This window comes from Boleophthalmus pectinirostris, unplaced genomic scaffold (assembly GCF_026225935.1).
Source record: "Boleophthalmus pectinirostris isolate CB_2022bp ecotype Guang Dong unplaced genomic scaffold, ASM2622593v1 HiC_scaffold_17, whole genome shotgun sequence".
NCBI lineage: Eukaryota > Metazoa > Chordata > Actinopteri > Gobiiformes > Gobiidae > Boleophthalmus > Boleophthalmus pectinirostris.
Window position 1 is genome coordinate 5,071,640 of NW_026571115.1, and position 23,707 is coordinate 5,095,346.

At 40.3% G+C, this 23,707-nt stretch overlaps 2 protein-coding genes across 3 annotated transcripts; both read right to left on the bottom strand.

Moving 5' to 3' along the window:
• Positions 1-2,777: 2,777 nt before the first annotated feature.
• On the bottom strand, positions 2,778-14,111 carry LOC110157372 (protein SCO1 homolog, mitochondrial). The gene is given in 8 exon segments (XM_020921698.2): positions 2,778-4,291; positions 4,293-4,355; positions 4,568-4,683; positions 6,307-6,399; positions 7,694-7,891; positions 8,025-8,115; positions 12,597-12,680; positions 13,882-14,111. Coding segments are annotated over 8 exon segments (867 nt in total). The 5' UTR covers positions 14,032-14,111; the 3' UTR covers positions 2,778-4,219.
• Positions 14,112-14,547: 436 nt separating this feature from the next.
• tmem220 (transmembrane protein 220) lies at positions 14,548-22,454 on the bottom strand. Of its 2 annotated transcripts, none has more exons than XM_055153141.1 (6): positions 22,319-22,454; positions 22,212-22,241; positions 22,062-22,122; positions 16,847-16,970; positions 16,491-16,550; positions 14,548-15,620 (listed from the first exon to the last, which is right to left on the bottom strand). In XM_055153141.1, exons 1-6 carry the CDS (start codon positions 22,355-22,357, stop codon positions 15,488-15,490), a joined length of 447 nt encoding a protein of 148 aa, XP_055009116.1. In that variant the 5' UTR covers positions 22,358-22,454; the 3' UTR covers positions 14,548-15,487. The 2 variants fall into 2 exon arrangements, with proteins under 2 accessions (XP_055009116.1, XP_020777362.2); XM_020921703.2 differs by having other exon boundaries at positions 22,309-22,454.
• Positions 22,455-23,707: the final 1,253 nt, after the last annotated feature.

Consider the following 23,707-nt stretch of genomic DNA (forward strand, 5'->3'; position numbering starts at 1 on the left):
TGGTTTAGATCTGGTTTAGTCTCGGTCCCATATGTCGTCCCTCTGTCCGCTCTGGGGGTGGATCACGTGACCAGGTCTGGAGCTAGTCCCGGATCACAGCCGCAGGACCAGACCAGAACTGGACCAGGACCAAACCAAACCAGGCCAAAAGATGTGTGTCATAAAGCGGACCACAGGGGGCGCTGTGGAAAAAAGAGGTCAGAGAACAGCACCACTCACCTGTGGAAGAATCATTGATTATTTATGAGACTTTAATGACCTGATGTGAACCCAGACTAAACCAGAACTAAACCTGGACTAAACCAGGACTAAACCAGGACTAAACCTGGACTAAACCTGGACTAAACCTGGACTAAACCAGGACTAAAGCAGGACTAAACCAGGACTAAACCAGGACTAAAGCAGGACTAAACCTGGACTGAACCAGGACTAAACCAGGACTAAACCAGGACTAAACCTGGACTAAAAGCAGGACTAAACCAGGACTAAACCTGGACTGAACCTGGACTGAACCAGGACTAAACCAGGACTAAACCAGGACTAAACCTGGACTAAAAGCAGGACTAAACCAGGACTAAACTAGGACTAAACCAGGACAAAAAGCAGGACTAAACCTGGACTAAACCTGGACTGAACCAGGACTGAACCTGGACTGAACCTGGACTAAACCTGGACTAAAAGCAGGACTAAACCAGGACTAAACCAGGACTAAACCAGGACTAAAGCAGGACTAAAGCAGGACTAAAGCAGGACTAAACCTGGACTGAACGAGGACTAAAGCAGGACTAAAGCAGGACTAAAGCAGGACTAAAGCAGGACAAAACCAGGACAAAAAGCAGGACTAAACTTGGACTAAACCTAGACTGAACCAGGACTGAACCAGAACTAAACAAGGACTAAACCAGGACTAAACCTGGACTAAAAGCAGGACTAAAAGCAGGACTAAACCAGGACTAAACCAGGACTAAACAAGGACTAAACCTGGACTAAAGCAGGACTAAACCAGGACTAAACCAGGACTAAACCAGGACTAAAGCAGGACTAAAACAGGACTAAACCAGGACTAAATCAGAAAAAGGAAAAAAAAGGCATGTTTTTAAAGGTATTTCTGAACAATAAAATCACATGTAATTGAATAAATGTGCTCTGGATATGTTTAATGCCACTGTGGAACATTCCAGACACTACAATAAAATCTCCATGGAGACAGTAAAGCTGGTCACATTATATATTAGACAGTGTGAAGGGTTTTAAAATGATGAACAATCTTGAAATATAAACATGTAAATACTTTTAAACATATTAGAAACAGTAGAGTCTCGTCTTAAAACAATAATTTAACTTTATTCACAAATAAAGTCCAAAAAAAGATCACAACAAAAAATAGTTTTATAAAAGAAGTGCTGTTTCTTTATGAATTTCTCCTCTCAGTCCACACGCTTTTAAATACACTTTCATCATAAAATATCTGTTATCTTCTTTTGGTTTTGTAACATTTGTGAAATCTGGTGTTTTGAATCTCGAGTGTTCAGGAAATGTCTGTTTTCACCACCTATCCCCGCCCACTGCTCGGTTTTTACTCACGTTTCTTGAAGCGATTTAAGACTTGTCGTTTATCTGCTTTTGAACAGAAGATAATGGACCCGTTTCTATTATGAATTTGTTTTAAAAAAATATTACAATTGACCGAAAACATAACGGTGATAATGAAAATCCAGTGTCATCTTTGAGGGAACTGTTATGTAAGATTTAGATTTTAAATGTCATAATCGTTACCAGTTCTGAGATAAAAATGTTCAAATCAAGAATAGCTTTTACTGATAACAAATGTCATGCTGATTTATTCTTAATGACAAAAACGTTGGACATGATGGTCAAGTTTGTTAATCTTATAATTTGGCGTTTTGGTTCAAGACGTTTATCCAATCAGAAAGCAGAATGAGCCTCACATGATTCTCTCATTTGGGTTGCCAGGTTCAATGCTGAAATCCAGTGTGTTTAAAACTAAAATGTCTGTCTCTGATCTGAACAGTGACTCCCTGAAGTCCAGCACCTGCAGCATCACGAGTCAGTGCTAGTGCAGCCTCTGCAGCTCTGTGAAGGAAATCTGGAGGTTGTGAGCTTCACATGAGGCCTGGTCTGTCCATGAGGGATGCAACGATATGGTTTTCCCACGATTTGATACGCATCTCGATACACAATATTGAGTTTTAGTTTTAAGACGCAAAAAAAAAAAAAAAAAAATTTTTTTTTTCTAGCCTGATTCATCAGCCAGTTTCACTTCGTAGCATTAGGATTCGTTCGCTCAATGGTAGGTTTAACCAGTCACTGCTTTAGTTGTGACATATGTAATGCACTAAATCCTGTAGGAAGAAGGACAATAACGTCTTTCCCCTTGATAAAATTCACCAAACATTCTCTTTGTTCTGGCTTTAAATCCTCGATCTCAGGAATCGTTGCCAACACAGAATATATGACTCTTCGCTGATTGGCTGGTGCTCGAACTCACACTTCTGGGGGTCTTCCAAATTGTCTAGTGTATTCTGATTCCTGACTAAGGCTGCGTTCAGACTGCAGCCTGAAGTGACCCAAATCCGACTTTTTGGCCTCTATGCTCCTGTAGCTGATCTTTTAATGACAGTCTGAACGACACAGATCCGATTTTTTCAAATGTGACCCAGGACACTTGGATATGTGCTCCTGAAACTGACACATATCTGATCTTTTGACATGTGACTTCAGTGTGAACGGTAAAAGCGCATTCATCCATTGACCTACACATTTATCAACAAGACACAAACGTCACTATTCTGCGCTGAAGTAGGCGAAAATTGTTAATGAACTCCGTGTCACTGAAGTGAAGCACATCACCACTCACCACTCTTGGCTCCGTCTCCACATCCACACGTTCCTTTAAACGGACGTTGCTGCCGCTGTCCCACAAAACACCACGGCCAAAAACCTCGTCCTTCTCCTTCTCAATCTCCTCCTTAAAACAAGTAAGTTGTTCATGTTCTGGCTCCGGTACGAGAGGAACTTTAAAATCTCCAGGTGCTCGATGCTGCGTCCATGTTTGGACAACTTCTGTAAACACAGAGCACGCTCGCTGTGGTTGACGTCATCGTGTCTCCAGTGCACATGTGGGACACTTTTGGGCCGTTTAATGTTCACACTGGAGACACATACAAGTCACATTTAATTGGAAATGTGAACGACCTCACAAAAACATCGGATTTCACAAAAAAATCTGAATTCAGCATTAAGCCCTGCAGTCTGAACGTAGCCCTAGTCGCTCCTTTTTTTGATGATGATTTGATGATTTCTTTCTTTCCCTCCTGACTCCTCTCGCACGCCTCATGCCTGTGTCTGTGCTCCTCTGCGTAGTACGTAGCTCCTCCCACACTGCACCTTTCAGTAGAAACAGTACGTAGCTCCTCCCACACAGTCCCCTACAGTCTGTGCTCTCCCATCCTCACACACTTTAACCGTGTTAAATGTCTCAACAGACTGTTTTCTGAGTAAAACTTATTAGATAGAGTCTAAGAAAAAGATTGTGTATATCGTGAGTCGCGTCACAGGTGCGAATACGAATTGTAAAGCCAAACGTGATTCTAAACTATTTCAAAGTGAATATTTTTGTCATTCCTGGGTCTATCAATGTCAAATAAAAAGTGAGTGAAAGATCAAACCGTCCTCTGTTAGAATATTTCAGCTGTAAATCCCTGTGGAGCTGTTTTCTTGCTGCATCTGAGGAAGACGCTGTGATGATTTTGGTCCCAAAGGAAAAGAGTTAAAGACAACACAGCACAGAGTGACTCGTGCGTATTGACACACGCATCAAAGAACATGTGTATTGGATCGTAAGACCAGTATCGAAAGACTCGATATTATACTTAATATCGTTGCATCCCTACTGTCCATATACTGAGAATGAGACTAACTTGTGTGTGTGTCTGTCTGCAGTTTAAGGCTCTCGAGACACAGGTTCAGTCATTTTTTTGTTTTTTTTTTAAACTGTAAAACTGTCTAGATACAGTTCAATTAAATTACAAAAGAAACACAAAAAATCCAAATAAATTAAGGCCAGAATAAAGCACAATATAGGAACTTTCTCTCAACCTTCATTGGGTCCACCACTTACAGAATCAACTTTTTCTTTTCTTTGCGTCTTTGTGTGAGTGGTGCAGTGAGCGCAGTGTCCAGCAGTGTCCAGCAGAGGTCACTGTTTGTTCTTGTACTTCCTCATGTGCGACGCGATGGAGCTGCTGATCTCTGGCTCTTCGTTTGTTTTGGCCGTAATACTCCACAAACTGTCCATCAGGTCCAACCAGATACATGATGATGGTGTGGTCCACCTGAAGTGAGCAGACGGAGACAGAAGAACAACAAACTGTAGTTTAATCTGAGCTGGACAAAGGTCAGAACTTTGTGGTGGAGTTTGCTGTCAGATGAAGATTTGTTGACCTGGTTCATATTTCTGCACTTATCCACATCAAACTTGTTATTAGATTTGTAGTTTTTTTGGTTTTTTTTTTTTTATATTGTTGTGGTGTAAAGGTGCACTCACTATGTAGTCGTTGTCTTCGTCTTTGGGGCCCTGGCTGTAGTAAACTCTGTACGAGCGGGACACCTGCTCCACCTGAGCCACAGAGCCAGTCAGACCCACCAGCTTCGGAGAGAACTCTGATACAGACAGAAGAACAAACGTGTGAAATGTTAAGATCATTTAACACTGGGCTCCACCTGTCTGTCTGGAGTCTGGAGGAGTCTGGAGGAGTCTGGAGGAGTCTGGAGGAGTCTGGAGGAGTCTGGAGTGAGGAGGAGTCTGGAGTCTGGAGGAGTCTGGAGGAGTCTGGAGGAAGAGTCTGGAGGAAGAGTCTGAGGAAGGAGTCTGGAGGAGTCTGGAGGAGTCTGGAGGAGTCTGGAGGAGTCTGGAGGAGTCTGGAGGAGTGAGGAAGAGTCTGGAGGAGTCTGAGGAAGGAGTCTGGAGGAGTCTGGAGGAGTCTGGAGGAGTCTGGAGGAGTCTGAGGAAGAGTCTGGAGGAGTCTGGAGGAGTCTGGAGGAGTCTGAGGAAGAGTCTGGAGGAGTCTGGAGGAGTCTGAGGAAGAGTCTGGAGGAGTCTGGAGGAGTCTGGAGGAGTCTGGAGGAAGAGTCTGGAGGAGTCTGGAGTCTGAGGAGGAGTCTGAAAGAGTCTGGAGGAGTGAGGAAGAGTCTGGAGGAGTCTGGACTGAAGAGGAGTCTGGACTAGGTGTGTAATGATATCCAAGTCTCACAATACAATATCGTCACAGTATGAACCTCACAGTACGATATTTATTGTGATATTGGGGAAAAGTTCACGATATGGTGGGGAGGCTCATGATATTATGATATTCTACATAACAACAAGACTGACAATATAAAATGCTTGGTCATTTGGTACAACATTTATTGTCATTTTCATATCAGTGACATTCTGAACAGCTTGAAAAGCCTCTGAAGTTGAAGTGTAAATTCAACAATGTTTTAGTATGACTTTGGTAAACTATGAAGCTGCACCGCTTGATGGATTGTCTGAGTATTATGTCTGTCGTTGTCAGGAGAAGTCTGACAGAAGCTGAACTGCATCAGCGCATCAGGAGCGAACTGTTTTTTTCATAGCTTATGCAAATGAGCCATTTGGCTTTAAATTTAGTTTCTGTAAAACATAAACTAATGTGCGTAAAACTGCATTAAACACATTACTCACTGTATATTTGAGTCCTCCTTAAATGCGATGGCATTTTCTATATTTCGGCTTCAGTTTAGTCACTAATCTTTTAAACCCGACGCCGTCCACTGTGGAAAATGGATCAAATCGCTCACACTTTATATTCTGTGATGTATTTGGTTATTTCTTGAGCTGTTGTGAGGCAGTGCTGTTGTAATGCTTCACGTATAGTTTTTTGTCGGCTTGTCAAGTGACTTCTCATGTGGTAGTATTTCCCGAGGTGAAGTGCACGCTGCATTGTGTCTGCACACTGTCTGTTGTTTGTCTGTCACCTTTTCTTTCTTGTTTTCGCGTCACGACAAACCCAAAATACTTCTAGACCGCAGATTTAAAAGCCGCTGGTGCGTCCACAACGGGCACACTGGCCGATGACGTGGCCACAAAGGATTATGGTCCATGTAGTTTACCATTCTTATTTTTGCCTAAAGACACACAGTTTAATACCGTGACAAGACCGCGACGATATCGTGGCAATTTTACTACGACGATCTCATGATATGGCCAGTATCGTTACACCTCTAGTCTGGACTGAGGAGTCTGGAGTCTGGAGTCAGTACCTTTGACATAAGCGGCCATGGCCTCTGGAGTGTCTCTGTCCGGGTCGATGGTGATGAGGATCGGGGTGAGGTTTGGAAGAGAGCGGATTCCATCTGAAACAACAAACAAAAGAATGGGCCTAATTTATATTTTGCATGTAGATTTTGTTTTGTCTATATCACTATTATAACTCATTTATGATTTTAAACAATTTTAACTACAAATTACATTATGAACTTCTATTCCTGCATCGTGACCAGTGTTGGGAAGGTGACTTTTAAAATGTATTCCCCTACAGATTACAGATTACATACACCAAAATGTAGTTTGTAACATAATCCATTAAATTACTTAAAGTGAGTAACATAATCTGAATATTTTGGATTACTTGATTTGCTGTAGAGAAGCAAAGACGAGGATATTGTAACATCAGATGTTTTGTCTGACAAAAGAAAATAAAAAGCCCAGACTTTACTGAACCGTATTAAAAATATTATTGATAGAAGACGAGGAGACACGTCCACGCAGCATGATTTAGTCCTGTTAAATTCCTGTTTGAGACATAGTTTAGACCTGGTTTTAGTCCCGGTTTAGTCTCGGTTTAGTCCCGATTTAGATCTGGTTTTAGTCCTGGTTTAGTCCTGGTTTAGTCCTGGTTTAGTCCTGGTTTAGTCCTGGTTTAGTCCTGGTTTAGTCCTGGTTTTAGACCTGGTTTTAGACCTGGTTTTAGTCCTAGTTTAGTCCTAGTTTAGTCCTAGTTTAGACCTAGTTTAGTCCTGGTTTTAGACCTGGTTTAGACCTGGTTTTAGTCCTGGTTTTAGTCCTGGTTTAGACCTAGTTTAGACCTAGTTAGACCTAGTTTAGACCTAGTTTTAGACCTGGTTTAGACCTCGTTTAGACCTGGTTTGGACCTGGTTTTGGACCTGGTTTGGACCTGGTTTAGTCCTGGTTTTAGTCCTGGTTTTTAGTCCTAGTTTAGACTAGACCTAGTTTAGACCTAGTTTTAGTCCTGGTTTTAGACCCGGTTTAGACCTGGTTTAGACCTGGTTTGGACCTGGTTTTAGACCCGGTTTAGACCTGGTTTAGACTAGGTTTTAAGCTGATTTAGTGTCAATGAGTGGAATTACTAAAAAAAAAAAAAAAGAAAAAAAAAAAGGGATATAGCTCAAAATGTGAAAACAGGAAAATACCGCAGTGTAATCCATTTATTTCAACAAAGTAACTGTAATCTAATTACCACTCACTGAAACAGTAACTGTAACTGAATACAGTTACTTATAATTTGTACTCTGATTACTCCGGTACATGTAATCCGTTACTCCCCAACACTGATGGTGACTGTGTTCATATTTCTGTCGAGGTTACATATCTCTCCTCTTCGGTCAGTGTGAAGGATTTTAGTCTCACCGATTTCGTCCACCACCTCGATCATCTTCTCCAGCTCGTCGGGGCAGATGTCGGGGCAGTGTGTGAAGCCAAAGTAGATCAAGATCCACTGTCCCAGGAAGTCCTCGCTCCGCACAGGTTTGTTGTGATGGTCCACCAGAGAAAAGGGTCCCCCCAGCAACGGACGTCCGATAGATTTGTTCCTCTCCTTCTCAAGCACTAAACAACAGCGAAAATACATCAGGATATGGTGAGAGATTGATGTTATGGCAACACTTTTAGTTTCAACACGGGGAAGGTTAAAGGTCAGATATGAGCTACGACTGATGATTCTGCGGTTTATTTTACTCACTTTCTTCCTTTTCTTTTTTGAAGAGCTTCATTCCTCCGAGCAGAGCGCCCCCTATCGCAAAAGTGACGGCCAGAGATTTCCACGTTACCGGCTTCAGGAACAAGAAACAAAAAAGAAAAAATCACATTGACTTCACTACGTTATGTCTAAGGTGTAAATGTAGACTTTCATTAAATTGAAGAGAAAATACTATTAATACTTTGTAGTGACATTGCACTGGGAGGTACTGCATCTATGTCTATGGCGGAATGTTCAGCGGGTGCCATGGTGACACAATGCACATATTAGCAAACATAGACAAAACTGTTTTAAGACAGAAAACTCAAGAAAAAATACAAAAGTCCACCACAAGTGTTTCGTTAAGTTTGACGTCTTTCCTTTACACTTTTTTCACTTTTTTCTGACCATGTGAGATGCAATGTGTCCGAGACTCTGCTAGCTCCTAGCTCCGCCGACCGGTCTTTCTCTTTCTTCTCCTTCTTCCAGACGCCCCTGAAGCGTCCAAATAGAAGTAACCAGTGCGGTTTTCGTCGCTATGGTCTCACTTACATAATGCTATTACAGGGTATTCGCGAAGGCCTGGAAGATTTCGTGATATGATCCCAGCCATAACTCCGTCATTGATTTACCCAGATACCATTGGAAGAAAAACTGTGATTGGTCAATTTCCAGTCCATTATATTAACCCTTTGTTTCCCAAGAAATATCAGATGGCCTCTGCATCAACTTAGAGGAGGTAGAGAGGATCTCCAACTTTAAGTTCCTGTGTGTGGAGATCAGTGAGGATCTGACCTGGAGCCTAAACACCATCAGCATTATAAAGCCCAGCAGAGACTGTTTTTTCTACGAACACTCCGCCAGAACAGGCTCTCCCAGAAGCTGCTAACCAACTTTTCCCGGTGCACCATTGAAAGTGTTCTGAAGTACTGCTGCACATCACGGTACAGAGCCTGCACAGCTGCTGAAAAGAAGAACCTGCAGCAAGTGGTGAGAACAGCTGAAAAGGTGGTGGGCTCCACTCTCCCGAACCTGGACACCATCTACTCTGCACATCTCCACACACGGGCCTCCAATATTCTGCAGGACCCCACACACCCTGAGAACTGCCTCTTTCATAGTCTCCCCGCAGGAAGGCTTCAAACTCCCCTCACATGCACAAACAGACTGAGCTACAGCTTCTACCCACGAGCAGAGGACGTGCTCCAGGGCCACAGGCACAGATCAAAGGCATGAAGGGACTCCATTTATTTTATTTATTAAATGTTTTTTTTATTGGGATGGATGTGAGGATGTGTCTATATTTGTTCATTTTTACTGCTACAGATTTGCTCTTTTGAAGTTTCCTTGTATTTCATACAATGACAATAAATAAATCTAAATCTAAAAACAACGGTGACAAGGCAATGGCTGCAGTGTGCGCTGAGTCGACGCAGAACTATTCTTCAGCCTTTATACTTGATCTGACACAGCACAAGATCATTCTAAAACTATCCACAAAAGGCTCATTTCTTTCCTGTCAATGGGACTTTAGTATTGAGACTTGCTCAGATGAGGATCTAGATTTTATACTAGTTTTAGTATCGATTAGAACAACCTGTTAATCTGGGAAAACCTCATCAAGTATTCAAAACTTTGCCTCATTTACAAAATCATCCATGGCCAGTCATCTCCTCCACAGTCTCAGCTTATCAAGATCAGAACCAGCAGACAGCGACTGACTGGAGGGGCGGCCCGTGGAGACTGCATCATCCCCCTGAGGAAAAGTGCATTCAGCTTTCAGACTGTCTTTTCCATCACAGCATCTCAGGAGTGGAACTGAATCCCTCAGCATTAGAGCACTAACATCACACAATCTCTTCAAAAAACACTTTAAGAACTGGCTAATAACTCATCAAACCTGCAATCATTACTGTGTGCCGCCCTCCCTACTAGGACTGTGCAAAAATATTGAAATATTGATATATCGTATCATTTAATGTGATGATACAGTATCGATATCGTGGGCTGTTGTATCGATATATTACCAAGAGTATTTTTTGGTATATTTTGCTAAATTATTTTGTTACAGCTACAGTTTAGTTGTTTGTTTAGACCACAGGTGTCAAACATACGGCCCGGGGGCCAGATCCGGCCCTCCAAGACCTTTAATCTGGCCCTCGGCTGATTTTCTATTAAAATATTTGAATTATATTTTCTATTAAAATATTGTTAATTTTCTGTGGTGTTTATCACAACAGCGTCTCCAGCGTCTCTGTACGTGGCCCCTCCCACCAGAGCAGCACAAATGAAGACTTGTCTCTTTCCAAACGCTCTTAAAGGACGATCGTTTTGACTGTTGACCGTGACACCCTCATCAGAAAAATGTCCAACATGAGAAAAGTGGAGCCGAGTGCAGGATTTTACAACAAAAATGGACTCCTATTTGCACACAAGTTTACGTTAAAACGATTTCTGTAATAGATTTGTGTTTCTCTGCACAAATATTTGAACTTATTGTTATTTTTGGGGTTTATATGACATGAGTTTTCTGATCCGGCCTCTTTGGGATCAAAGTAGGTTGGATACGACCCCCGGACCAAAATGAGTTTGACACCCCTGATTTAGCGGAAGAAAACTTGTTTATGTGACACATTTGACATTTTTACTGTTTTGATGATTAAAATGTTTGTGTTTCATATGAAGTTTACACAAGAAGTGATTTAACAAAGACTTTTCATATCACAGACATGATTTAGACTTTATTTTTATTGAACCATATTGAATTTATATGAAATATATTGTATCAAATCAAAAGCTCACTGTATGGAGATATGTATCATACCAGCACCTTCTTAACGATACCCAGCCCTGCTCCCTACGCGAGTGTGTCTCCTGTCTGTGTGCTCTAGTGTGTGTGTTATTTCTCATTGTGTACATTGTGGTCAGTGTTGGGGAGTAACAGATTACATGTACCGGAGTTATGTAATCAGAGTACAAATTATGAGTAACTGTATTTAGTTACAGTTACTGTTTCAGAGAGTGGTAATTGGATTACAGTTACTCTGTGGAAATAAATGGATTACAGGGCGGTATTTTCCCGTTTTCACATTTTGGGCTAAACCAGGACTAAAAGCAGGACTAAAAGCAGGACTAAACCAGGACTAAACCAGGACTAAACCAGGTCTAAACAATATGACACTAACAGTAGTGTGGACATAATTTAAAGCAGCAGTGACCTCATATAAAAATCATTTCTCTATCAATAATATAGTAGTAAGTAAGTAAAGACTGGGCTTTTTATTTTCTTTTAACAGACAAAACATCTTATGTTAACATATTCTGGTCTTTGCTTCTCTACAGCAAAACAGTTTCTTATTCATGGAGACTTGGGCTCAACAGACAATTTGAAGAGAACAAACAAGAATTTTCAGGATGTGGTTGGTACATTCATGTAGTTTTAAAAAGCATGTCAATATCAAGTAATCCAAAGTATTCAGATTACGTTACTCACTTTAAGTAATTTAATGGATTCCGTTACAAACTACATTTTGGGGTCTGTAATCTGTAATCTGTAGGGGAATACATTTTAAAAGTAACCTTCCCAACACTGATTGTGGTTATGGTTGTTAGTGTGTGTTTGAGCTGTGACACATCCAGAACGCTGCAGCTCTGGTCCCGACTCAAACTAGGAAGTACGAGCACATGCGTTCTGTGCTCAGGTCTCTGCTCTGGCTCCTGTGGCTCAGAGAATAGACTTTAAAGCAGCTCTGCCTGTGTACAAGTCTCTCCATGGTCGACATATTAGGGACCGACCTCCTGCTGGTGCCCAGAGTCAGGACTAAACACGAGGAGTCAGAGTTTCAGGTTCACGCAGCTAAAACCTGGAATAGTCTGAACATGTGAGACAGACTCGACTTTGACACTGTTTAAATACAGGCTCAAAACGGTTTTGTTTAACTGTGCATATGACTGAAAGGTTTTCATTCCGCACTCTCTCTTCTGTTTTTAAATTTTAATCTTTAATTTTATGATGATTATTAATGTTTTGATTTGTTTTTATTGGGATTTTAATGTATTTCTTATTCTGTAAAGCACTTTGAATTTCTTTGTGTACGAACTGTGCTGTACAAATAAACTTGCCTTGCCTTTGTTTTCTCACTGCCTTTTAATTGAACTTTTAAGCACAAAAGTCCTTTTTTTTTGTATAATTCTTCTTGTTGTATTTTTAGTGTGACCCTGTTCACATCTGTCCAGGAACCACAGATGAAAAATACATTTCTGGTACATTTACAGAAATTTTGATTCATGTACACAGTCCTCTCTAAATAAACCAAATACATAAACAGAGTCTGATTTTTGATACTTTTGACAGCCCTGCTCCCTAATACTGTGTCCTCCACTCTTTTGGCTCCAGTGTGAGTGTGTGTTCAGGGTGAATGGGTGAGTGTGGGTTTGATGTGATGCGTTTTGAGGGCCCAGTGAAGTGACAAAAGCTCTGTAAAAACATGAGCTCGCTGACCAAACTAAATATGTGAAAACTGTAAAAAAAAAAAAAAAAAAAAAAAAAAAAAAACTAAACGATGCTGGACTCACCCCTGACCTCTTGGGCGTGCCTGAGGACTGAGGAGGTGGCCGGGCGTAGTGTCTATAAAAGTGTCGCCACAAACTCTCATTCAACTGAAAGAAAAATGTTTGGTTAATATTTTAAATTGTGTGCTGTCCCTGTCTCAAATAACTAACTAACTAACTAACTAAATAAATAAATAAATAAATAAAACTAACTAACTAACTAAATAAATAAATAAATAAATAAATAAATAAATAACTAACTAAATAAATAACTAAATAACTAAATAAATAAAATAAATAAGTAAATAAATAACTAACTAAATAAATACATAACTAAAACTAAAACTAACTAAATAAATAATAACTAAATAACTAACTAACTAAATAAATAAATAAATAAATAAATAACTAAATAAGTAAATAAATAACTAAATAAATAAATAAATAAATACATACATACATACTTACATACATACACATACATACATAAAAACATAAATAAATACATTCTAAGTAATATCCATTTGCAATTTTCTGACAAGTATTGCGATTTATGTTTTAACGGTCAAACATTACGTAAAACTGACTCATGTTGAAATGTTGTGACCTCCTCAAAAACAGACCTGGAGTTGTGTTTTGTTTCATTCACACATGTGTGCTCCAAATGCTCTGTTCCAACCTTGTGATGTCATGAAGTGGTACAACCCCTTTTACCTTTAGCTCAGTAGAGATCGGCAGTTCCAGGTCTGAAATGATCCAAATGGTTCTAGTGAAGTTTAAAAGCACACTGGAGCACTTCCTGTATTACCACATGACATCACAAGGTGGACGTATTTTCTGTTTGAGAGACAAGACCTTACTAGAATCATCTGGATCATTTCAGCCCTGGTGAGGTAAAAGGAGCTGTCAACTTGAAAATGACCACAACATCATGACATCATAAGGTGGAACAGAGCATTTGGAGCTTTAGAGATGTAAACAGACTAATAAAAAAGGTTACTCAAACGTAAAACAAAACACAACGCTTGGTCTGTTTTTAATGAGGTAACATTATAACATGATAACTTGATTTTTTCTAATATCTAAGCTGAACTCAGAATCTGATACTAGTGCAGTTTGTCCTCACTTCACCTTTACCTCCAAGAGAAGCAACAACCCAAACAAACAGGAGATATTTGACTTATTTTAAAACATACTGAGGTTAAAATCCTCTCAAAACACTCCACTATTCCAAAAATAATGCATCTAACCTGTCCTGTTGTAATAATGCTGTAATATCAGTTTATAATCAATAGTTTGGGAGTCTGACCGGGCAGCAGCGGTGCACTCCAGCGGGCTGCAGTCTCGCCTGTGCCCGGCTCAGGCCGCTCAGAGCCCGGGCAGAGGGGCTCCGGAGACATCGGTATAGACTCGTCCCGTGGAGATGGTTAAAGCGGAGGAGTACGGCGCTGACGGACATGACGGGACCTTCACGGGGCTCCTGTGACCGGGAAGAAGCGGCTCCTCTCCGGGTTTATAAAACGTGAGAGTGCGGGGGAGCTGCTGGAGCTGATCCTGGGTCAGATCTGTCCGTCAGAGGGACGTGACGGTGAGCGCGGGGTGACGTCATCGCACTGGTTCCAAGTCAGTCGGAAGTGAGCGTGAGCAGTCTTCTTCTCACACTTTTTCTGAGTGTGTTTAGGGGCAGAGAGGGCGTTTCTGCCACCTGCTGGAGACAGGTGAATAAACGCGTACAGAAACAAACTCACTTGTGAAGAGCCGCTGTTTGACAGGTGCAGGCCGTGCGGGCTTAACCAACAGATGCTTCTAAACTATTTTTATTTTATTGCATTTTATTTTATTGTATTGTATTGTATTTTATTGTATTGTATTTTATTTTATTTTATTGTATTTATTTTTTATTTATTTATTGTTAGTTAACTATGGTACAAATACTACAAATTGCTGCATCTTTATGACACAATTAGAAACAAAATCAAGCATAATCAAAATATATTTTTTCATGTAAAAAAGTGCAGTGGATTTACAAAAGAATTTTGGAATAATTCTGAAATGAAGTAAACAAATACTGACACAATATTCTCTCTACACTTTTGAACTCATAATGTGAGTTTTTCTGGTGGTGGGACGCCATCTCCTCGTCTCTATGGAGATTAGGGTGGTCCAAATTTTTTCTTTATTTTGATTTTCTAGATTAGAACCCTTTATTTGGTTCCATATCTGGCAAAAATATTTGGGTCAAAATTTTATACAAATGAATTAATATTTAGAGGTTGCTAAAGACACTTGAAAACTGCCCTAAAGGACCTACACTATAACACAGAACTAAATAAATAAGGCATATTCCAATAATTTGTCATTTTGTTCTGCAAACTCAAACTGAAACTTAAGCATAAAAAAAAAATACTGAGAAAGTCCATACAAGCTGCTTAGAAAACTTGAAGCAACTTGAGCAACCTCTAAAAAATCTCCTTTTTCTTCCAAATTTCTTCCTAAATCATCTTTTGGAAGCTAAAACCTAATGCAGGGTTCTAATCAAGGTTATCTGAAACTTTTTTTTTTTTATGCTTTGATGGACCAGCCTATTGGAGATGTAATTGTTTTTGCTGCATATTACACAGTATGGCATTAAACTTTGCTATCTCCATAGAAACAAGCAGTTACAGGTCAGTTCTGTGGTAAGGCTACCTCACTCACAGTAACAATGTATGTTTTATGTATTTTTGAGAAAGACAAACAAATGTAGTGAAATAAATGGCAGACAGATGCGGTATGTTTGTCATACTGTGGAACCTTTTACACAAAACAAAAACAAACCCTCCACCAGAAAAGTTTCAAAGTGCAGCTTTAACTCAGCAGTTCATGTTTCAGTCTTCTCTCAGCTGGAGATGCTCCTGGAGTGTTGAAAAGACATGTTAAATGGCGGTTTTGCAGTGCGAGGGCCAGTCCGCTCGCAGCTCTTTGTTGACGTAATAATAAACCCAGGACACGAAGGGGAAGACGGCGATGGCGGCGGCAGTGGACACTCGGAGGACGCCCACGGGACTCCTGACGGAAGAAAGATAATGATCAACACTAGAAGAGTTGAGAGATTAATCACAATCAAAATCGCAGTTTGGATGGATACAAATCACAAAATAGTACAAAAATTTCCTCCACAAACAGTGTTGGGAAAGTGACTTTTAAAATGTAATCCCCTACAGATTACACATTACATACCCCAAAATGTAGTTTGTAACGTAATCCATTAAATTACTTAAAGTGAGTAATGTAATCTGAGTACTTTGGATTACTTGATTTGCTGTAGAGACGCAAAGACGAGGAAATCTTCACATAAGATGTTTTGTCTGATAAAAGAAAATAAAAAAGCCCAGACTTTACTTAACTGTATTAATATTAATATAATATTAATATTATTGATAGAAGAGGAGGAAACACGGTCCATGCAGCATGATTTAGTCCTGTTAAATCCTGTTTTAGACCTCGTTTAGACCTGGTTTTAGTCCTGGTTTAATCCTGGTTTAGTCTTGGTTTAGACCTAGTTTAGAACTGGTTTTAGATTTGGTTTAGACCTGGTTTGGACCTGGTTTAGTGTCCGGCAATGAGTGAAATTACCAAAAAAAAAAAAAAAGAAAAAAAAAGGAAAAAAAAGGGGATATAGCCCGAAATGTGAAAACAGGAAAATACTGCTGTGTAATCCATTTATTTCAACAAAGTAACTGTAATCTAATTACCACTCATTAAAACAGTAACTGTAACCGAATACAGTTACTCATAATTTGTACTCTGATTACGTAACTCCGGTACATGTAATCTGTTACTCCCCAACACTGACCACAAACAACAAAATCTCCTGTCTTACTCTGATGAAAACTGTTTACATGTAAACATTGTTTCATTTTGAGTTTTGAGTTTTACCTCCCAGAGTGACGACAGAGGAGCAGCCAAAACACAGTCAACAGCAGTCCACAAAACTCCCTGGAAAATCAGACAACACTATTATAATTACAAAATTATTACATTACTAAATGTCCCTGTGTCTCTACGGGTTTTATTCTGTGCAAAAACTTCAAACCCTGTAAGTTTAGACCTCTCCAAACATGTTCTGAAATACTTTGGAGACTTGAACTAGTTCAGATTTCACTCTGCTCTCAAATATGTAAGGTAAGGGCCTTTCTTGTGCATTAATCAAACTTTTTTTATTTATTTAAACATTTGGACAGGCAGCCTTTGTTAAGATCATCTCAGCTCCATTCTTCATTTGTGAAACGTACCTCCCCTCCTCGCGCTGGAAGATGTCTGTGACCCGCTCTTTGACCAGAGTCCAGCCCAGAATCGAGACCACAGCAGAGGACAGGAGAACGTGTAGGTCCGCCACTGTCCTCCAGGGGGCGCTCTCTGGGAGAACACAGGGACAGAAATGACTTCATTCAAGTGGAAAGGTCCAAGCAGCCAAAAAAACCCCCAAAAACCTAAAATAAAATCATGTGTTCTTTGTTTATTCTCTCATACTCAGAACATGCTTGCATCTCCACAAACCTGACTCTTACTTGGCTTGTTTCCATGGAAATGCTGTTCCTTTGGATATTATTTGGCTAATTTTACACAGTATGCCATAAAAGTCCACATCACACACACCAGAACATCTTGACACAACAGGACATTTAAAATACACAATCTGATCTGACCAGATGCTCCTGTCCTTTATGTTCCAGTTCTTTTGATTTGTTGATCTGCCCCTTTGCTGCTGCCAAGACTGTTACTGTCTACAATACTTTGTACCTGAACTGATACTATTACTATTACTATTATTATTACTATTACTATTTTTTTTTTTATTTCTATTCCTATTACTATTTCTGTTACTATTTCTATTACTTACTATTACTATTTCTATTACTATTACTTTTTCTATTACTATTACTATTTCTATTACCATTTCTATTAATATTTCTATTAATATTTCTATTATTATTACTATTTCTATTACTTACAATTATTATTTCTATTACTATTTTTATTACTATTACTGTGTGCTAATGTTTACATAGTGGGTGTTAGAGGGTGAGTACTTTGTAGTATTCAGCACTTCTTTTCAACATACTATGCAGTCTGTGATGCTCTAACCCAGAGGTGCTCAATACGTTGATCGCGATCTACCAGTCGATCGCCAAGGTGGTGTGGGTAGATCGCCGTGTCTCGTCTCGGACTCGATGGCGTTTGGACTCGGTCTTGTCTCTCACTCGAGGTCTGACACTCAACAAGTGTGATCATATTTCATTACGGCCGCTGCTGTTGGTAATAAACTTGTAGCGGGTGCAGGAGCGTGTGGGGCGTCTCAGTGCAGCCTGTGCGCTCATTTGAAACCCGCGGAGACTCTACGGCACATCACAAACACACACGCTCCCTATGCACGGCTCGTCTGCGACAGCGTGTGCCCTCGTGTACCAGCGTGCATCACAGGGCAGGTTCAACTTCCTAAACATCCTACCTGTCCATCTGCCTCACGTCAGCACGCCGCCCCTCGCCTTTTCACGCTCTCGCTCCTTCCTGCGTACAGCGAACACAAGCCCCTCCCACAGTGCGGCTGATTAGAAGAGCAAGACCAAACGTGAAGCAAAAAACCAGTCTAAATTTGTGTTCCAGTGTTGGCACAAAGCAGGTCTCTACAGCATAGAGCGGATCTACAGAACAGACCTACTGCCACATTTGGCTGAAGTTTGTCTAACAAAAGTGCACAAATGCATCTGTGTTTGTCACGATGTGCGTTTGGTTTGGTAAATGTGCAGAGGCTGGTAAATATCACTGCAAAACCAGAAAAGAATGCAACTCCAGTTTGGAACTTTAAAAAACAGGTTTAAATCTTACCTACTTCCTTCACTTTTTTAACAGATTTGTGTAAATTGTCAGAGGAAGTTCTCTTAAAGAAGGGCTTCTCAAACTGTGGGGGGGGGTCCAAAAAAGGGGCACAGAGTGTTTCAGTGCAGTTTGCTTGGCTTTGTATTAGCTAGATCATTTTGACTTGGTCATTTTGTAAGTAGCTCACATGCTGAAAAAGTGTGAGCACCTCTGATCTAACATAATATTGTTGTGATTTTATATGACAGTGACAATAAAGCAACTGAACTGAACTGATCTATCTCCACAGAGAATGTTCCAAAGTATTGTTTTAACTTTGTATTTTCATGGAATCATGCAGGTGATGCGACCACCTCCAGAAAGTCACAAACTATAGCTTTAATTAAATACTTAGGGATTTAAATTTTTACGGTGCCTAAATAAATAAATGAATTAATACATGAATAAATAAATAAATAAATAAAATAATTAATAAATAAATAAAAATAGTTTCTGCTTGCTCTGCTGACAAAATTGGGAAACACACAGCTATTTAAATAAGGCTAAAACAAAAACTATAGTATAGGAAACAATTACCCTCATTGAATCATTCTCTAAAATCTCTGACTACTCAATAAACTGGACAAAATCCTCCATCCTCCCATTACACAACACCAAATGGGATGCGACAGCCCATACATCACATATTCCTTTATGCACCGGTCACATCACATACTTGGGCATTAACATTTCCTCCAGGCTGTCAGAGCTGACTGGACTCAACTTCACTCCACTTCTCAAAACAATAGACAACGATCTATACCACTGGAGGAATCTACCACTATCCATTCTGGGCAGAATAGCAATAATCAAAATGAAAATACTTCCCAAAATAAATGACCTCTTTTCAATGATTCCAATCCAACCCAACAGCACCTGGTTCAGCTCCCTCGACTCAATAATCACCAAGTTCTACTGGAAAAATAAGCCACCAAGGATCAAACTGACAACACTTCAAAAACCCAAAGCAACAGGCGGATTAGATGCTCCACACTTCTATCATTACTTTCTGTCAAATCAGTTACAGTACATATACAAGTGGACACACCCCAGTCACTCAGATTACACCTGGCTAGACATAGAAGAAACACTCTGTAAGGACATTCAGATTTCAGATATCCCTTTTCTCAGCCAATCAATCAAACGACATCCATGTTTCAAAGTAACAACCATAGCATCCGCTCTGACAGCCTGGTGGAAATTCCACAAAATCACACGTTCAACTATCTCACTATCTAACTTCACCCCCATCTGGAATAACCCTGATTTTCTTAGCAACAAAAAAAACACTTAATTTTCACTCCTGGGTGCAAAAGGGCATCACACATTTAAACACATCTTCCATAATAACACCCTGGTGTCATTCCCATACCTGGTCCAGGAGTTTGGCATCACGAGTAATCAGTTTCTGGAATATTCACAACTCAAATCCTCGGTACAGTAAAAAATTAATACTAGTACAGCAAATCTATGCCTTTCCCCTGCAATCTCAGAATTAATCAATATCCCCAACCCCAAAAAACTCCTTTCAAAGATTTATAAAATAATATCTCACTCCGACCAAACTATATCATTACCGTTAATAAAATGGGAACCAGATCTCTCCCTCACTCGTGATGCCAACTTCTGGACCCAGATCTGTAAAAACATTTATCTCATGACAAAAAATGCAAATCTACAACTCATACAATATAAGGTACTCCACAGAACTCACTACACTGGTCAAAAAATGCTGAAAATGGGTTTGACATCAGAAATTAACTGCACAAATTGCACACAAAACCTCCCCGACACTTATATTCACGCCTTCTGGCATTGCACACCCATCAGGCACTTCTGGGAAGGAATCACGGACTCACTATCCCACTTCATGGGCTGTCGCATCCCCATGTCCCCCTCACTCTGTCTTCTAGGAGACCTTTCAATAATCTCAATAGATAATAAAAACCATAAACCTCTCCTTGTGGCTCTAACTATCGCCAAGAAAACTATCCTCATGAACTGGAAATCAAGACACAACATACATCTGACACACTGGAAAAACCTACTCATTGACCATATCTCTCTGGAATACACATCTACTACCCCCGTCAGCACAACAGCACCACACTCACCCTGGTCCACCTTCCTCCATTTTCTACAAATGTAATTTCATATTTGATTATTCTTCTCCTCGTTCCTTAACACTTTTCTTTGTCTGGTTGCCTATCACCTTTTGCTTGACATTAAAATAGATGAAGTCCTGAGAGTACATACACATGCACACATGCACACACACATAACACACCCACACACACTCACACACACCTGTACAAACACACGCAATGCCATACACACCGCTTTACTTTATACAGAAACAGGGATGGGATAGACAGGCTATATAAAACAGAACTGTAGTAGACTTAGGAACACAGCACAAAGTTGTCTGCCTCAGGTCCCTAGCGGGCTGGGCCCTCTCTGCTGTCACCTGGGTGTTGGGTGTGGGGTCCACCTACGGGTGCCCGGTTGCGTGCTCTCCCGTCCCCTCAGGGTCTCCCCTCTGTGCTGGCTTCACTCTCTGGTCTACCCCCAAGCTCCTTACCTCCCTGATACTTTTAATGCATCACACCCCAACTTTTTTTTTTTAATGCATCACAAGTCAACCAGGGATGAATGTGGGTTCAAGTGTGTGAATTGTGTGAGTGTGTGTGTAGGCTTGTGTGTATGTGGATGTGCGTGCACATTCCTGTGCAGGCAGGTGCGTGCATGCATGTGTGCGTGTGAATGTATGCACATGTACATATATATCAGGGAGGGGGAGCATTCAGACCGGGAGGTGGTTCATTGGGGGGTGGGCCGGCCTGGTCGATGGGCGACCACATGCGGAGCCCTGGGGGTGGCCCCCGCACCCGCCTTGGGGGGCATGAGTGTGGCTTGGCCTGCTCCCACTTGAGTGGGGATCTGAGGCAAAATGCCAACACACACAACAAATTTTCAATACTCAAATTAAATAGCAATAATACAGGTCAACATTAAATCATCCGCATAGCCTGTCTATCCCCCCCGGCACACATACATACACACGCGTATGCACACACATGCACACACATACACACACACACATACACGCACGCATATACACACACATACACACGCGTACACACACACACACACACACACATACACACACACACACATACACACACACACACGCGTATGCACACACATACACACACACACATACACACACACACATACACACACACACGCACACACACATACATACACACACACACACACACACACACACGCGCACACACACACACACACACACGCGCACACACATAAGGTTCACACTGTCTCCAACCCCTGTCATCTTTGTTACTATTTGTATGTAATGTTCAGTCGTAATGTCTTGTATCTTGTATGTTGTTTGGTTCCTATTTGTTGTAATCTATGTAGTTTGCAAATAAAAATTATTATTTAAAAAAAAACAAAACAAAACTATAGTAAATGTACTTTCAGTTGATTAAAACCCCCAAATTATGCCCTTTTTTTCATGGGGAGACAACATTCTAACATGACAAAAGACATAAAAGTCCCAGTACACACCTGTCACCTGAGGCCACCAGCCAATCAGAGCACAGAGCAGCGAGGGGACCCCATACCCAACCTGCAACACATCAATAAACTATAAATGTTCCCAAATCAAATACGTGTTAGAGAAAAACAAAGTTAAGAGAAAACAAATCGAGATATTACCATCCACAATCCTGCATCTGGATCATTTATCTGCAAACCAAACGAAGCCCGAGGTTAGAAAATTAAACCTGAAATCGTGCACATTTGACGCACACACCTGCACGTACGTTGCAAGGCCGAAAAATAGCGCCATAGAAGCGTTGCATAGGCGCCACACAACATCGAGTCGTGCCTTTTCGGACTTTTCACCAACTTCTCCCATTTTGCACTTTAACCACTGCCTTCTGTTCAGCGGAAAAAACACACGAGATACCGAGGGTGCGTTTGTTTTGTACAACTGCAGCGCCACGAATAAACAGATTTGGACATTTGCAACAGAAAACAAGATGTAAAGGAAATTTATAAAAATGCGTAATAAACACAGTGATTAAACCAGATTAAATAACGGATCCACGGTATTTTGGCATAATTTAAAGTCTATTTTCAGTGTAGTATTCGTTATAACGGATGATGAGGTGAGTAAAAGAAACACACCTTTAACATTTTGAGCATCGTCAGAAAAGCGTTAAAACTGTAAACTACTTCCTGTTTGTTTCTATAATAAAAGCTTGGTTAGACTTCAACTTTTGATCCACAAGGGAAATGATTTGGACACATGAGCTCACACATCACAATAAATATAATAACAAAGAGAAAAAATATAAATGTAATGATAAATTCTAAATAAGTAGCAAAAAAAAAAAAAAAAAAAAAAAAAAAAAAGCAAGAGAATGGTGTCAAATAAAATTATTGATATAAATGTAAATGTACAAGTCAAAATAAAATAGACTAAAAAAAGTAATAAAATATAAAATCACAGCTTTATCCAAGATGTCACAGGAAATGCAATAATGATTTGATGATTGACAGAACATAGGGAATATTATCTGTTACATAAGAGTGAGTTGTTATACAGTTGTAGGGAGTATTATCTGTTACATAAGGGTGAGTTGTTGTACAGTTGTAGGGAGTATTATCTGTTACATAAGGGTGAGTTGTTGTACAGTTGTAGGGAGTATTATCTGTCACATAAGGGTGAGTTCTTGTACAGTTGTAGGGAGTATTATCTATTACACAAGTTGAGTTGTTGTACAGTTGTAAGGAGTATTATCTGTTCCATAAGGTTAAGTTTTGTCCAGTTGTAGGGAGTATTATCTGTTCTATAAAGGTGAGCTGTTGTGCAGTTGTAGGGAGTATTATCCATTACATAAGGGTGAGTTCTTTTACAGTTGTAGGGAGTATTATATGCCCCTCTATAGTCTGGTGAGGTGGGTGAGTTGTACAGTTGTAGGGAGTATTATATGTCCCTCTATAGTCTGGTGCAGTAGGTGAGTTGTTGTACAGTTGTAGGGAGTATTATCTGTCCGTCTATAGTCTGGTGCAGTGGGTGAGTTGTTGTACAGTTGTAGGGAGTATTATCTGTCCGTCTATAGTCTGGTGCAGTGGGTGAGTTGTTGTACAGTTGTAGGGAGTATTATCTGTCCGTCTATAGTCTGGTGCAGTGGGTGAGTTGTTGT

Excerpts from the sequence above, each read along its gene's own strand:
- tmem220 (XM_020921703.2), bottom strand. The coding sequence starts at position 22,413 with ATGGGAGAAGTTGGTGAAAAGTCCGAAAAGGCACGACTCGATGTTGTG. Across the intron at positions 22,242-22,308 it reads GCCTTGCAACGTACGTGCAG|ATAAATGATCCAGATGCAGG; the intron begins GTGTGTGCGTCA and ends TTTGGTTTGCAG. Across the intron at positions 15,621-16,490 it reads CTCTGTCGTCACTCTGGGAG|GAGTCCCGTGGGCGTCCTCC; the intron begins GTAAAACTCAAA and ends TTCTTCCGTCAG.